Genomic DNA, 15,509 nt, shown 5'->3' with positions numbered 1-15,509 from the left:
GCTAGCGGCACCGTTCCTACCCCCGGTTTCCCCGCTCCGCCTCCTCCTCCACCCCCCTCTGGCTCCTCCCGCTCCTCCTCTGACTCACGAGCTCAGCCACTATTACAGGGATCCTGTCACAGGCAGGATGTTGGCAGACAGAATGCGAGGTGGCGATCCAGCTGTGGCTCGCTACGGGGCAGAGCCGCCTCTTCCCCGGTACGGCCCGGAGCCGTCTGCCCTCGCTGCCCGCCCACTCTACAATGATGTTGCCGGGCGCCCCCTGGACACGCGCCAGACGTCAGCCACCAGCCTTGTGGTGGACCCGACAGCTCAGGTGATAGACGGCGCCCGCGGCATGGTTCTTCGACCTGAAAATCCTTCCACCTACACCCCAGTGGCAACTCAGAGGCTGCCCTATGATCCTGCCTACGACCCCAGCTTGGCGGCTGCCCCCTGCCGACATCTCGCTGGCCGCCGGGCTCCCCCTGCAGCACCCGCAAACCACACTAGACCACAAGAGGCCCGTGGACCCTGAGTTCCTGGCATGGTTGCGTGCCGAGGGCCTGGCGGACAGCACCGTCACTCTCCTGCTGCAGCATGGGTTCGACTCGCCTGCGATGATGACCATCATGGAGGACCACGACGTGCGCTCCCTGTCGCCCAACCTGGGCCAGGCCCGCGTGCTGTCTCGGCTGGTGCTTGGGCTGAAGGCGGAGCAGCTGAACCCCCCTGGGGGTGCAGCAGCGTGTCCTGCGTGGCCGCTCCAACAGCTTCAGTCACCGCGGCGATGTGTACCTGCAGCAGTCCGGCCTTCCCCTCGTGGATGGCCACCATGTTCCGCAGCAGCCGCTCGGTGCCTTGCCGTCGGTCCCCCACCGGATCGGCGACGTCGTGGGCAGGAGGCCCAGCAGTGCTCCGTCTCAGCACCTCCTCGGCAGCTACCCCATCACCCCCGGGGCATTTGCCGGCATGGCGATGGGCCAGCCACGGCCACTGCCCACTTATAACTCCCATACTGGCCTCACTATGTCCAACCTGACTGGGCCAGGGCAGCAGCAACTGTCGATGCCTGCCGCTCCCAAGGCTTATTCCACCACGTACACGGTGCCCATGGAGCTGCTGAAGAGGGCCCCAGGCCTGTCGCATGTCCTGCCCACGCAGTTCCCCAACCCGACCCCGCAGCACTTGCGCAAGGGCACCATGCCGACGGAGAACACCCTGGTACCCGCCCCCGGGGCCGGCGCCGTCGCTAACGCCACAGGCTCTGGTGCTACGCTACAGGGTCAGAGCCTTAACAATCCCAACAACCCCAAGCTGAGCCGCCGCACCGGCCCTCCTGTAATCGTCTCCACCATGGCATCGCCAGATACAAGTAATGTCGCGTTCCCGTGTGGTGCTTTTAGCTTGTCCCGCTGAGGTAGTACCTTTCGGGGAATCGTGGGGGGGGGGTGTTTTGGAGCCATTTTATCGGCATGTTAGCTTTCGAAACGCTAGCTAGATAGTTAAGTGTTCGGTAGCTCCACTTTCTAAATGTCGAAAGGATCTTCTTTTGATCCCGACTGAAGCAAACAGACACACACCTCAGGCAATCGGGGATACTGATCCACCGTAGTGTTTGTTTTCTGGGTATTTTTAAATGTTAGTCTGCACACACAGTAGTCGTTACCTGGTGCGCAAGATCCTGTGCGTCTCTGTAACGCTTAAAGTTTAGACCGTACTTCTGATTCTGCACCTCGGGGGGGAAAACTATTGACTATTTTAATTCCCTGTGGTTTCTTTCTCTGCTCTCTTTAAATGATGCCACTGCAGCCAGGTTCTTCTCCAGCTTCCCAATCCTGTGTACCGCGGATCAGTGTAATGGGAAGGTTGTTTTTTCTTCTCCAGAATTTCACACCATCAGTACTGCGGAGGATGGGCGGAATTTATTCAGTTACAAAAATATTTCTCAGCTGAGTGCTGGCTAGTGCTTAAGTGTGTTGGGTAGAAGGAAAAGTTAAACGTGCACCCTCCGGCCAGTACCTGGGAATCCTGCTTGTAGCTGTTGAGGATTCCTATACTCTGACTGTGAGTTTGTAGTGCTACAAGGTTAATGCACGTTCGCTAGAAGTTTAACTCGGCTATTTAGAGAACGGTCATTTGAACACTAGTGAGTACACAGAGAGCGGGATTTTCACTTTTGACTCCATCCTGCTTCTTGTACCGCATGGTGAATAAACAGATGAAATCTCAGGCAACGTGTAGGTCTTGTACGCATTTATGTATATGTTTATTTTAACTCTCATACTATTTAAACAGTGGTTTTTAGTACTCGGGAGTTTGGTTTGAGGCTTGTGTGATTTCTGAATGGTCATTCCCCTCGTTTAAGAATGACCATATATGTTTTTTTCAAGAATGACATCAGAGATCTGGCCCATTCTGTGCAGACGCCCATCTTGACAGTGTAAAATGTTCTGCCAGAATCTGCGGGGTACCATGTTTGAGAAAAGAGATGCTCAAGCTCACGGTGTGAGAGAGTCCCACCCATCGGGATTCACAGGTCCCGCAATACCAGAACCTCTCTGGAATGTAATTCTCCACATTCATATCTTATATCCTGAGTTTTCTGTGAATATATGCACTAATACTGCCAGGACAAATTCCTAGTACATGCAATTGTTCCTGGCTAATAAAGTGAATTCTGATTTTGAGTGGAGGAGCAGAGGGGTGGGTTCCAGTTAAGAAGGGTAGTTTCTGTGGCTTGTGGGGTGTGGAAGTGAAGGAGGTGATCAGTGAAGATGCGTTGGGGGAGGGGGGGGGCTGGGAAAGCAGAAGACCCACGGTCACTCGGTCAGATGTTTCACATCCTGTCGATTTACCCTTGCTAATTGATGTTCCGCTCGTCACTTGCCAGAGCAAAGCTTTAATGCTGTTTCTTCCTCCGGGGGTGGGGAGGGGCCTTTTTATTTTTGGCTACGCTTACGTCTGTGTCCTCGGGGTGGGGGGCAGGGTTGTTCAGCCCTGACGGTCTGTTTGTCAGTGGCTAATGGAGGATCCTCGGTGTCATTTTCTGTGATGTTCCAGGAACAACTCATCGATGTCAGGACTTCCTCTGAGCCCTGCTCTCCGTCTTGTTAATCACAACAAAGGGTCATGTGACGTGCATGACTGCAAAGAGGCGCCACTGGCTGCCAGAACACGCCCACGTCCTGAAAGCATTCCGCTTTTGGCCATTGATGCTGCAAAGGTGTTAAATTCCTTACACTGCTCTTCTCTGAACTGGTTCATCTTCTGTTAAAAATTTATTCCATTTAATACAAGTGTGTAGGGTTACTGTCGAAGACAGGTTGTCGGATATTTATTTCATGAGCGGTGTCACTGACAAATGAATGGACGGTCAGAATCTGACCTTTACGCATAGCGTTTGTAGTTGTTTTGATGCTTAGCGACCCTGGCATCTTGATGAGCAGTGCTGCTGTTGGCTGATGTCTGCGTGCTTCAGAGCAGTCCACTGCCTACTGTACTTTTCTTGGATGTGATAGTTTGGGGTCATTTCCCCCTGCTTGGATAAATCCCCCTTTGTCTGAAATGCCTTGGTTGTGCTCTTGGGTTGGGTGGACTTGACTTGTCTTCAACATTTCTCTATTGGCTGGTCCATGTTTGCAACAAAAACGAAAGACAGAGAGAGAAGGGTGGTTGTCCATTATGAAGTGGTAATCGGATGTGGTAGCGTGAGGTTGGAGAAGTGTAGCTGTGCAGATGGTCTCTCATCAACCGTACGCTCTACTGAATTCCTTACCTAGTTGTGGAATTTGCAGAATGCAGTGGTTGGTTCTAGGATGCAGCCCTACCCAACCGCAGTACCACAGAGCCATTTGCTTGGGCCGTCTTAGTTAGAGCCCAGTTTCTTACTGTAGCAGACAGTTGTTGAAAGTCATCTGTACCATGATTGGAGAGGGTTTCTCATGTTTTATGATAAGTCTCTCGGATACCGCCCACTTAGACATTGCCCCCAACCCTGTATGTCCTCGTGTTTCTGTATTGCATCATTCTTCGACGGGCTGGAATCACAGTGCCCTGAGTTGGTAGAAGACAAATACTTCATTATCACCTTCAAATAGTTATGGACACAGTGGCTATGTGCGCAAGGTAGACTGCCCTAGTTCACCAGTCACGTTTGGTGGATTGTTGCCTGTACGTTGTGCTGACGCGAATGGAGCGTATCCTAATCCGGTACCGTTCCTCAGAGCAGCGAGCCTTAATCCAGGCATGACACGCTGAGCTTTCCCTGCCTGTGCGCTGCAGATCCATCTGGAACTCTAATTGGTTCACGTGTCTCTCTCTTGGTCTAAGCAAGCGGTGTCGGATTTAATTAAACCATGTCTCCTCCACGCCCTCCCACCGATCCCTTCATCATGTTCCGGTGACATTGTTAGTGCTGTTGGGGTAGGGTGTGGGGGTAGTGGTTGGAAATCTGCCCCAATGTTTGACACGGTCTGTGTTTTTTCTCTACACTCCATTCTCGTCCTGGCTAACTGTGAAACTGCAGTACATCGTCAAGGTCTCTCCCAACGACTTCCTCAAGTTGAAACATCCTCTCAGCACGACGGACTCATTTGCATGTAGCCGACATTTGTTGCTTCAGCAGTTTCCCCCCTTGATAACGGCCCAGCCTGCAAAAGTGATTCGAACGCGTACTCCTTAATTGTGAGTTGCCAGGCAACTGGGGGTTTTGGCCGTAATCACGGTAAGATTATCTTCCCGTTTAAGTAACAGAAAGGTTTGGCTGAAGTGGGGACCTGTGGAAATTGCCTTTGAGTTCGTATTACCTACACGAGTGCTTTGTTAAAAAAGAGAAGCTTCGGATGTGTGTGTGGAGAAAATCGGAATTGAATTGTATCCCGATTATACCATTTTATTAAACTCAGTGGTAACACACACACACAAATATCGCCCGGGGAACGATTTTATTATAATGCCTACTGGATTTCTAAGATTTTCTGGAAATCCTTAAATAGGATTTTTCTGGTCACGTTTATGTCATGAGTATTGTGAGTTGCTGCGCTCGGCTTGAGGAGAGGAGATAGGAGGGCACAGGCTCCTGCTGCTTGCGCCTGGTTGGATAACTCCATAAGCGGCTTGTTTGCCGTGCTGTTAAACAGCGGGGTGGGCAGCCTTGGCCTCAGTCCTTTGGCGCCGTAGAGGAAGGCAGCTCGGATTGGCCATGGAATTGTCAGTTAGCCATGTGGGGAACAGTGCAGGTCAGTGTCATGTGATCTGGGGGGGAGGCTGCCATGTCCCACAGCATTGGTGTGTTTGTAGATGATGAGTTGGTGAGGTTGTAGAGCTCAGGTCGGTGGTTTTGCGTGGTGGACTGTGTGATTTATGCCGGGACAGCCTTGGGCTTGGAGGGGGGCTGTCAGACCGCTGGATGTAGTGCTGATGACTGTGGTTAATGGCTCAGTGGGGAGGAACCACTCCTTAGACTTATGAGACTGAATGTGGTGTCTGGTGGGGTTTTACTTTGTGGGCAACCTTTTCCGCCCGAGTCTTCTGTGGGCTACGTGCTCACCTGCCACATGTGTTTAGACACTTCCGTACAGCACCCAGGACACGGTGACCCCGGGAGGCACTTGCTCCCCAGCAGCACAGCTCCACCAGCTGCCATCTAGTGCCATTCCCTGGGGTGTTCATCCGGGAAGCTTGTCCAGCATTTTCTAAGGAACTTGGGCAGCCCTTGTTTAAAGGTCTTTATTGGGTACTAAGAAATCCATTTACTGTAGTAATGATATTTTTACAGTAATATTTTCTCTGTAGTGTTCTGCATGTATATATTTCCAGTATTTTACTGCCAAATCCCTGGTGGATGGTGGGGGAGGGGGGGGGGGCTATAATCAATGGATAGGGCTCCCAAAAAAAACTACTTGGGGGTTGTAGTTGAGCCTATCAGGTGGTGAGTTCAGCTTGTGGATCTAGCAGCTTTTTTCCAAGTGCACTGGGGATTGTGTGGGGTTGTGCTGTTGGACCGTTTAACCCCGGAGCACCTCTTTTGTGTGCTTGCCCTTCATTAGCATACAGCGCACGCTGGCATACGGCTCGGGTCCCCCCCATCAGGCAGCCCGCTGGCTCCAGTTTCCTCTCCAGCTCCGCTGCCCCGTGGCCGTGTTCGGCACAGGCAGATTATGGTCACCCTAAAGGGGGGGAGTGCACGCTTGTGGCAGTCTGTGGTGGTACATCTGCCAGTACTCCCCCCCCCCCCCAACACACTTAACAATGGGAGCCTTATATGCAGATGGAGGCCAGTGGGGGCTGGAGGTGGGGTGGGTGGTGTAGTGCTTCCGTAATGAAAAGGCCCGAAACAGCTGTGCCTCTTTTCTTCTCGCCCCGCCATCATGGAGAAGCCAGCGAGAGAGAGAGAGAGAGAGAGAGAGTGAGGACCCGTTCTGCCCTCGCAACTGCCCGTTTCCCTTTTGTCTCCAGCTCCTCCTGTTGGGCAGGTCACCCTGAATTATTTATCCACTGAAAACGGAAACCCGCTGGATGGCAGTTTAGCCCACCAGAGTGGCTATGCTAACTTGGAGCTGCTTGTAAGCCGAACGGAAGGGCGTTTCGGCGCAAACGGCCTCCCCTGTGTTCTGTAACGTCGATGTTTATTTTGTGAGGCAGAAAAAAAGGAGCTTGCTGACTTTAATAGTGCTGATAATTAATCGTTTGCAGAACATAAGCTATGGTGTCTGTTTCAGTTCGGCACTGCCCTGGTTCTGCAGTTATAAACTTGGAGGTTTAAAGGTTGCTTTGAATTTAAGATGATTTTTTTTCCGGTTCTTTCCTGCTTTCTGAGCTGACTGCCAGCTCAGAATGAGCCAGAGACGCAGTGTCCGAGGACAGCCCCTTCCCAGCCAGAGCACAGACCGATCGCTGGGGTACAGTCACTGCCTCTCGCACAGGATGTCCTGCGCATGGTTTTCTCGAGACATTTAATTGTCAAACCAATTAGCGCCCCCCTCCCTCACCCTCTGTAGCTGCCAGAGTCTTTAAATGAGGAGATAGGAATGCTGTGTTCCTGGAGTAGAATCGGAATAGGCTTTAGCACAAAGCCACGGTGCAGAGCGATGAATGGCTGTCGGTCTTGGTTGCTTATTCTGCGACCTGAGTGCCTGGCTCACCTTGGACCCTGCCACCTTCTCCATGCTCTCCCATCAGGGCTGGGAGGCTGGGAGCTATTGGGCTGCGGTTTGTTTATGGGGGTCAGCGTTGACTTCTGTTAGTCAGTGTGTGCGGGGAGACAGCTGTAAAGGCGGTTAGCACCCAGTGTCAGTCTGGCCCATCTTTGTGTGCCTGTCGTGCTCGTCGTAAAGGAGCCCAGCTGTGTCATGTGTGCTGGGACTAACTGCCGTGTGACAGGCTGATGGGGCCGGAGGGGTGGGGGGTGGGGGTTGTAAATCGGTACCATGCCCACTGTTGCTCCCGATGGGGGGGGGGGGGGGTTGCTGTCATATTCCACTTCCTCTGTGTGGCCAGATGGCTGATGTCAGGCTGGTGTGTGTGTGTGTGTGTGTGTGTGTGTGCGTCTCTCTGTGTGACTGGCCCCCCCACCATCTGGGAGACCCCACATCTGGGGACCACCTGCAGCTGTGCTGTTGTTTTTCTTTCTTTCCACACTCTCCCTCTCTCTCTTTTTTTTCCTTTGAGACCATTGTTGGGGGGACGGGGGGGTGGGGGGTATTGGTTGCGTCAAGGTGGACTTTGTCCAGACTGTGATTTGTGGCAATAGTGCAGCCAAAATGTACCACACCCTGAGGTGACCGGTGATGTCACTGGTACCAATGGGGGTGTGCATGGGGGGAGGGGGGGTGCTCTATGGGAGGTGTCCAAGGGGGGCTAAGCATCATTTAACGACATCAACGCAACCTCAGTGCAGTTCCTGGCCACTCGTGCGGGGCCACTGTGCTCCTCACTGGCCGTTCTTGTGGTTTTTCCATTTGATGTTTACAGTTGGGAGACCTCTGTCTGCTGCCCCCCCTCCTCACTAGACAAGAAAAAGGGATGAAGAGTGGGGTGTAAAGCAAACAAAGCTGTGAGTCAGTATCGATTTGGTGCCATTATCGGGCCTGTGAAGGATTCTGGGTAAATATGTCCTGAGAGTCTGTTTGTGCTGGCGGCCGCTAACGCAGGTGCATCCCAGTGGGGCTCGTGTGGGGGGGCTGCAGCTGGGGGCGGCTAGATAGACAGTTGATGGGGGAAAGACTAACCCCCTGCTTGTTCAGAAACATCCTGTTGATCTTCGACGTTGCCTTTTTTGACGTTGAGAAGGGGTTGGTTGGCACCGTGTTGGTTGGCACATCCATCAGAACACCCGTTCCATACCCCCACAGAGGGCCTGGGATGGCGGGTGCTTCCTGTGGGCAAATGGGGGGGGGCCCTGGGGGGACATTAAAAGCCCTCATACCTGCTCAGTAAGGTACGGTTTGAGCAGGTCTTCATCGATAGACTTCAGACAGGCTAATGTTTCGGTTAATGGTCCTGCCGCGCTGCTGCTGACAAGGGGGGGCTTCTGAGGGCTTGTCATGTGACCTGCCGGGACGGGCACAGCAGTGACGCTCCTGCCTCCTCAAATATGTTTAAACACTTTGCGAGGAACCTGAGTTGGCGGTCCCTGAAAGGATGCATGAGGCGGCCGTCTCTCAGGGCAGCTGGCAACGGGGTGATTGAGGACACAGACTTTGAACCCTAAGGCCACCCAGGTCAGGCCCCAGCTGTCATACCTTTTAGAAAGTTACAGACCAATGGTCACCAACTGCTAAGCCATATATTTCTGTCCCCCACCCAAGCCCCCAGCTGAAAAAAATATATCGTCACAATTCAGTACCTTGTCAGAGCATTTTCTATATAAAAGTAGCTCTCACTGTAAAATGAGATGCTGTCTGGCTCAGTGGATTAGTAGATTTTGCCAATGATCAGTAGGTTATTGGTTCAAATCCCTCATTTAGCAGAGCAATTTTGCCTGAGCAAGACCTATAACCCCAAACTGCTTCAGGGACTGTCTGACTTTTGAATCGTATGTCACTTTGGCTAAATGTGTCTGCTAAATATAACTAATTATAATAATAAATGTAAAAATGTAACATAGATGTGAAATGAGTCAAATGGGTAACATTTGCAAGTGATGACCTGAACCTTAATAACAGCTGTGAGTGTCGCCTTGCGCTGATCAGCTGCACATCGATTTGTCATGGAGTCAGAAATACCCTGAATGTCTCAGCCGGACACAAGCCTGTTCCTCACACTGGATTTGACAGACTGTGCCGCTGCGTGACGGAAGCGTGTGTCCGCGGTGTGGAATGTCAGCTTCAGGATTCCCGTCGGCCCAGATTCACACACCCCGGGGTTTCCCGGATAGCTCGTCATCGTTCCTTCCATCCTATATCCGGCGTCCTCTTGGGTCATGTGGGGAAAAGCATCCGCAGGCGAAGCCGAGAGGGGCGGGTCTGTGTGTCGCTTGATGAGGGCGGCCGTACAGCAGGTGTGGGACTGGCGGCAGGGCAAAGCAGCGTGGGTAACGGAGCGGGGCGGGAAGACGGATAAAGGATCTGTTGGAGTGCCGGCTGTCCACGGCTCTTTTAATCGGATACAGGAAGAGCACTTTGGGAAGTTTTGGGGCAGTGAGGCCCGGGCACAGGGGGGTTGAGGACGGGACCCTTGGGGCCCGATGAGGGAGGTGAGTCTACGTTTGTTTTGGACTTCCATGGTCTCCCCGATGCCATGTTAGGGTAAATGGCGGGGGGTGCGGAATCATTTGGGGGGAACCATGCCGACTCTTCTGTGTTGGTGGCACGGACAGCGTCACATTCTGCTGGGAAATGTGTCGTTTGTACCCCCCCCCTCCCCACCTCAGCGTGATAACTGCAAAAATACGGGATGGCAGTGTTTGGTTCTGGAGGGAGTGGTCGAGAGAGAAAGAGAGAGAGAGGGAGAGAGAGAGAGTGATGGAGTGAAAATGGTAAGGGAGGGCAGCGTTCTTAAAATGCTGTGCAGGCCAGATTGCAAATAAAACAATAAAAAAAAGGGAGGGAGAGAGAGAGAGAGAGAGAGAGAGGGGAGGCAAAAAAACGAGAGTTAAAAAAGTGATGAGCGAAACGATCGGCTCATTCGAGCCCGGAGTGCAGTGTTCCAGCTTCTCGGGAATAGCAGCGCGCATGGAGGCTGCCCGGCATCGTGGGAATTCGCCGTCCGTTCACGATGACCGCTGCCGATAGCATCAGTGTGTGACAGGCGCCCGTCGCCGTTCCGGCGTCAGTTTGCCCACGTGTTTCGGGGCAGAGACAGAGACCCCCGCTCGGGGGGGGTGTGGGTTGGGGGGGAACTGGGGGGGGGGTGGTGAAGGACTGTGGGGCTTCTCAACCTCGGGATTTCAAACCTTCAAGATGAAGAACAAAGGCCAGCTCCTGAGCTGATAGACCACCTGTTTTATTTTAACGTGGGGGGGGGGGAGGGGGGTGAGCACCCTCTCTCCCTTTTGACAGGGGGGCATTCTGGGTTGTAGTGCAACTGAGGATACAGCGACAGAGTGGGGGGTGGGAGAGACAGAGAGGGGAACGAGAGGGGTGGGCGGGTGGGGGTGCCCCAGGACAAGCTCGCGAGCGTCATCCCACCCGCTTTGGCTTCCACGTGTGACTCTTAATCAGAAGAATGTGGAGACCACATTTTCCAGGCAAGCAGCACGTTTCCTGTTTTTCTCCTATGCTTCTCTAATAAAGTGGGGTTTGGGGTGGAGGGGGGCTGATACCGGATTTTTCTTTTTCTTTTCCTTACTCTCCCACCCTCCCTACTGTGTGTGTGTGTTTTGTGTGTGTGGTGTGTGTGTGTGTGTGTGTGTATACCTCATAATATACCTTCTCCCTACAGTGCGTCCTCTGTCTGTGCCAATTTTTTCATCCTCTCTTTATTTTATTTCACCCCCACCCCACTGGCCGCAGAGATTAATAGGAATTAGCTGTGGTGTTTGTGTCCACAGCACGCTTTGTCTCAGCCTGATGCGGGGGCCTCACCCGGGAGTTTTACGGGGGGGGGAGGGAGGGTGGGTGAGGGGAGTGAGGTGGGGGCTGTGCCAGTGGTCGTGGCCTCAGAGTTGCTGGGGTGACGAGCAGCTGGGTCCTGACAGGCATGGGGTGCCAACAGGGGGGGACGACAAGCAGCTATTGTGTGCTGTGAGGTTGGGGGGTAGGGGTTTGGACGGGGGGGCTCATTACCACACCCCTGACTCATACCTTCCACCACAGCCCCCAGCGCATGTGTGTGTGTGTGTGTGTGTGTGTCTGTGCCTGCAAAGTTGTCTCTCTCCTCTCATTCTTATCGTCCCGCCTGCAGCTGCGCTATCAATAAACCCCCCAGCTGCTAGCTCTCTCGCTCTCTTTCTCTCTCTCTCTCGCTCTCTCTGTCGCATGCTGAATGTCGGCCGCTTCCCTGGCGTGGAGGTCGTTGACGGTCCAGCCACCCAAAACAGTGTCCGGGCTGGTTTAGCGGTTGCCAGGCAACCGGAGGCAGTCGTCGATGGCGTGGTATAGTGCCCCCCCCCTCCCCCCGCTCCGGTGATTGTGGTCTCCGGTCGAGTCACCGTGGGAATGTCTCCGGCGGTCGTTACAGAGGTTTCCATCGCTGCTCTGGAAAGCATTCCAGCCTTCCTTCCTTCCGTTTCCACACTCTTACCGTCTGCTGGGGCACCGTACCCTGCTGGGACTGGTCCAGCGGCGCTCGGCAGTGCCGGGCAGAGGGGGGCGAGATAACGAGAACTCCCCAGACTTTTGAAAAGCTGCCGTATCTTTGCAGAAAAGCTCTCCAGCGCTTCAAGACTTCAAGGAATAACAGTGTCTGCTTTTCTTGGCGCGTGGCGTGTTACCGACGCCTTTGAAGGCATCTCTGATAAACGGGCTTTGTGGGGGCCGAATCCCATCTTGTCTCGCGAGTCTGGGGCCAAACGGCTCTTTGTGGCGTGGTTTTGAAGTTCCCTTCACTCAGATACTCATGCCCGGGGGGGAGCGGACCTCACCAGGAGTGCTGACTGGTGTTTCTCTGCTGTCCCTTCTCCTGGCTGAGACGTATCTTGTATTACTGGGCCTCACTGTGATTGGTGCCACTAAGATGACCTTTTATCTTCCTCCTCCTGTCCATCCTTTCCCAGATTTATTTGACATGTAAAAGCACGTTTAGTGGAACAGTTTAGATGATGTAATTCATTGATTTTAAACGTGTAGTTTGAAAACATCTGACTACCGTCTCAGGAGTTAGCTGGCCCTAACTGTCTCAGGTGCCCAGGCACCACACTGCTGGCCCACGTCTGTCCCGTTACCCCGGAAACCATTTCCATGTGTCCAGAGGAAGTTCTGTGTGTCATAGGGGAGTCTGTATGCTCTCTGATGGATCGTACATCCTTAAGATAAATGTGTGAGGCCTGAATCCTGAACGGATCCTTGAGACAATTATCCAGCCAGCTACACCCTGATCTATGCATGCAGCCGATCGTCGTTTTATCACAGCATCCAAACACAAGGCAGTGAGAGCTGGACTGTTTGTTTAAAGCATCTGTGCTTTTCTGGTGCGGCTGCGATGTTGTCGGAAATTGAAAAAATAGAATCCTATCTCAACAAATGCTTTTATTATTCAGCTGCGCGTACCTGATACGTAATCTTGACCTCGACGTTAATTATGCAGCGAAGCGGTTCATTATTGCGCAAAAAAGCTCCGGTGTGTTCATTTTTAATGGAGAGGTAAAGTGATAAAATGTGATTTATTGAACTCTGGGTACCAAGAAATATTAAAATACTGAAAGTATCATGGAAAATATAGATAATGAACACAGTTATTCGGAATAGTTGGCAAATGGACTGCCTTAATTTGTCATGGTTTTATAATTTTTTAAATAGAAATTCCAAGCGTAAAAGATTCAGCAATTTTTGAATAATTAAGAAAATTACTCACTGGGTGGGAGGTCACATGTTCAGACAGCTTCGTATGGGGAACATAAGGGTATCTTCAGAGTTTAATAGACGAATTAGAAACCATACAATCCAAATAGAGAAACAGAAACTATGTCTGTTCTGGGGTGGCGTGCAGGCGCCGCCCTGCTGGACGTCTTTTAGAAACACAAAAAGTAGGCAATTCCTTTGGGCGTTCTCTGCCAGAGGAAAAGTCTTATTTTAAACAAGAGAATGTGTTTTTAACAGGCTTTTCAAACCACACTTTGGAAGAAAATCAACACACAAAGAGTTTGTTTTCAGCACCATTTGGCTGTAATGTGACTTGATCGGTCAGGAACTCGCTGCTTAAGACTTTCCTGAACTTTTCTGTAGCCCGGAATCTATACGCTTCCTTAATTAAGACACATTTGATACAGATGATGGAGCCTTTAGTCGTCTCTGTGAGCAAATGTCGTTACTTTGCCCCTAAGTACTTTTTAAAAATCCTTATAAATAAGTGTAGGACTTGCGGGGGGGGGGGGGGGGGGGGGGGGGGATGGAGTTTCCACATTGAAGTGTGAAGTGGGAGTTGCAGGCATTCATGTAGCTGACATGGACATGGGGGGAGATTAATTAAGCAAGCATCAAATTTAAGAACTCAGCTAAACGCAGTGGATCCCCCTCCCCAGCACAGGAAATGTGGAGATTAGGGGGCGTCTCTGGGCTTGTCACAGTTTGCTTTGTTTTGGTAGTGGGTGGCGTCACTAAGCCCTATTTTGGTGGGAAACGCGGACATGGAGGGGGCCAAGTCGGGCGGGAGGGTTGGCTTGTGAGGCTCCCCAGGGGGTCAGGAACCAGCAGTCCCTTACAGAAGTGTCCACTCCCGCCTCGAGGGGTTGGGGGTGGGGGGGGGGGGGGTCAGCGAGAGTTCACACTTTGTTCTAATCCACTTCACGCTGCGATTCCTGAACCCGAGTGCTGGAAAATCCTGGCTCTGTGTGGTCCGACTGGGAGCGTCCCTGGGCCCCCCGGCTCCGTACGGATACGGATAAGCTTGTCTGGTAACCCTGCGCATGTCAGTGCCTCGCACCCATCTGGACGCACCTTGTTTATTACGTTGCGTTCGGGTTCTGATGTTCATGCTGGGTACTGGTGGGGGAGGGGGAGGGGGGCGATGCTGGGAGTGTGTGTGGCTGCGTCTCCAACAGCAACACAGATGTGCCTGCCTTAAATAAAGTGCATCCTAATCTTGCCAATGCAGTTACGTTATCACCATGACAACAGACAGCGGGAAGAGGCAGTGGCAGGGCAGTCCTCTGTTTGCCCTGAGTGCACAGTGCTGCTGTCTTCCCTCCTTTTTTAGTTACAGTTTTCCACTCGCCATCTCAGATACCCCCCCCCCCACCACCGTAATCGGACTCTCTAGTGCCCTCTGTAGGAGAATGACAGAACTTTCTTGCTACTCGACCTTCCCTCACATATGGTTTTATGCATCCCAGCATCTTCATGTACTGTGCACTTTAATTTGTACAGTACTGCACACATTAAATTACTGAACCGTGTGTAATTCAAATACGCGGCAATGCAATACAGTACTGTACATAACATATAGCTTATTGTAATTTTGCTACTGCGTCTCACAGTCTCGTTTTTTTGGCAGTTTATCATAAACTTTGATAAGTCTATATTCTTAATTGAAAGGAAATGGCTTTCTATTTCCTGTCGTGTTTTCTGTGCACGCAGCATTTGCCTCAGGTAGCTAACCAGAAGGAGACTGGCTTACCATAAGGCAAGCTAGGCAAGTAAGAAAAGGAATTACTGTAGTTTTAATTTTTTTTGCCTATGTTGTTATGTATGAAAGGACCCAAAATGAGCACTGTAAGCAGACTACTTGATTACTATAAGTAAATCATTTAAACAATATCTATACAGGAATGATTCAGTCCCAAGGTTTTTGATCCATATAAGTTTATCACAAGTCATTTCCACTGTATTTTGCTGCATTCCAATGTATCGTGTATATTGCTGGTGTTAAAACCGATTGGTGGTATAACCTTTCGCAGCTGAAACTGTTTTTCTGCAGTGCTTACATTCTGCTTCCGTTTGTTCGGTGGTGTCTCCTCTAAAGCCACAATCTGTCCAGACGACGGACAGGGCATTTTTCTTTGGCACAAGCTGCTGGAGTTGCTGAGTCGACTCGGTGTTGAAGCCCCCCCCCACCCCCCCCTCCATGCTGACGGACGGGGCGGAGTCACATCGTGTGATTAAGGGGGCAGTGCATGAACACACACACACAGGAAAGTGTTAGCAGATTTTTTTGTGCATGTTAACAGCATTTAAAAAAAAGTGACTGACTAGGGCAAGAATATGTCGACTAGAGGTTCCGAATGTCGGTTTTGATTAATGTTTGATTAATTACCCAGTCCTACTGATAAGAAAGTATTAGCCAGTCCGTGAGATGAAATAATGTTGTGCCCACTGCTCCCCCTGCTGGGCGTGTAGGTCAATAACTGGACAACACCGGGCACTTCTAGTGGACCCTTGTGTCAGATATTTTGTGGTATAACTGGAGAAAGACTGAAGTCCATGACCTAAAAT

The 15,509-nt window shown here is 51.6% G+C and overlaps 1 protein-coding gene across 1 annotated transcript in view; it reads left to right on the top strand.

Annotated features, from left to right (window-relative positions):
* The first annotated feature begins 310 nt into the window (after nucleotides 1-310).
* Nucleotides 311-15,509, top strand: part of LOC125715351 (C-terminal-binding protein 2-like) — a 29,182-nt gene continuing 13,983 nt past the window's right edge. The window contains 2 exon segments of the mRNA XM_048986721.1: nucleotides 311-712; nucleotides 714-1,354. Of these exon segments, the coding sequence (XP_048842678.1) occupies nucleotides 399-712; nucleotides 714-1,354 (955 nt within the window). The 5' untranslated portion in view covers nucleotides 311-398.

The sequence above is a fragment of the Brienomyrus brachyistius genome, chromosome 20 (genome assembly GCF_023856365.1).
Source record: "Brienomyrus brachyistius isolate T26 chromosome 20, BBRACH_0.4, whole genome shotgun sequence".
NCBI classification, from domain to species: Eukaryota; Metazoa; Chordata; class Actinopteri; order Osteoglossiformes; family Mormyridae; genus Brienomyrus; species Brienomyrus brachyistius.
This window is presented reverse-complemented; position numbering and strand designations above follow the sequence as displayed.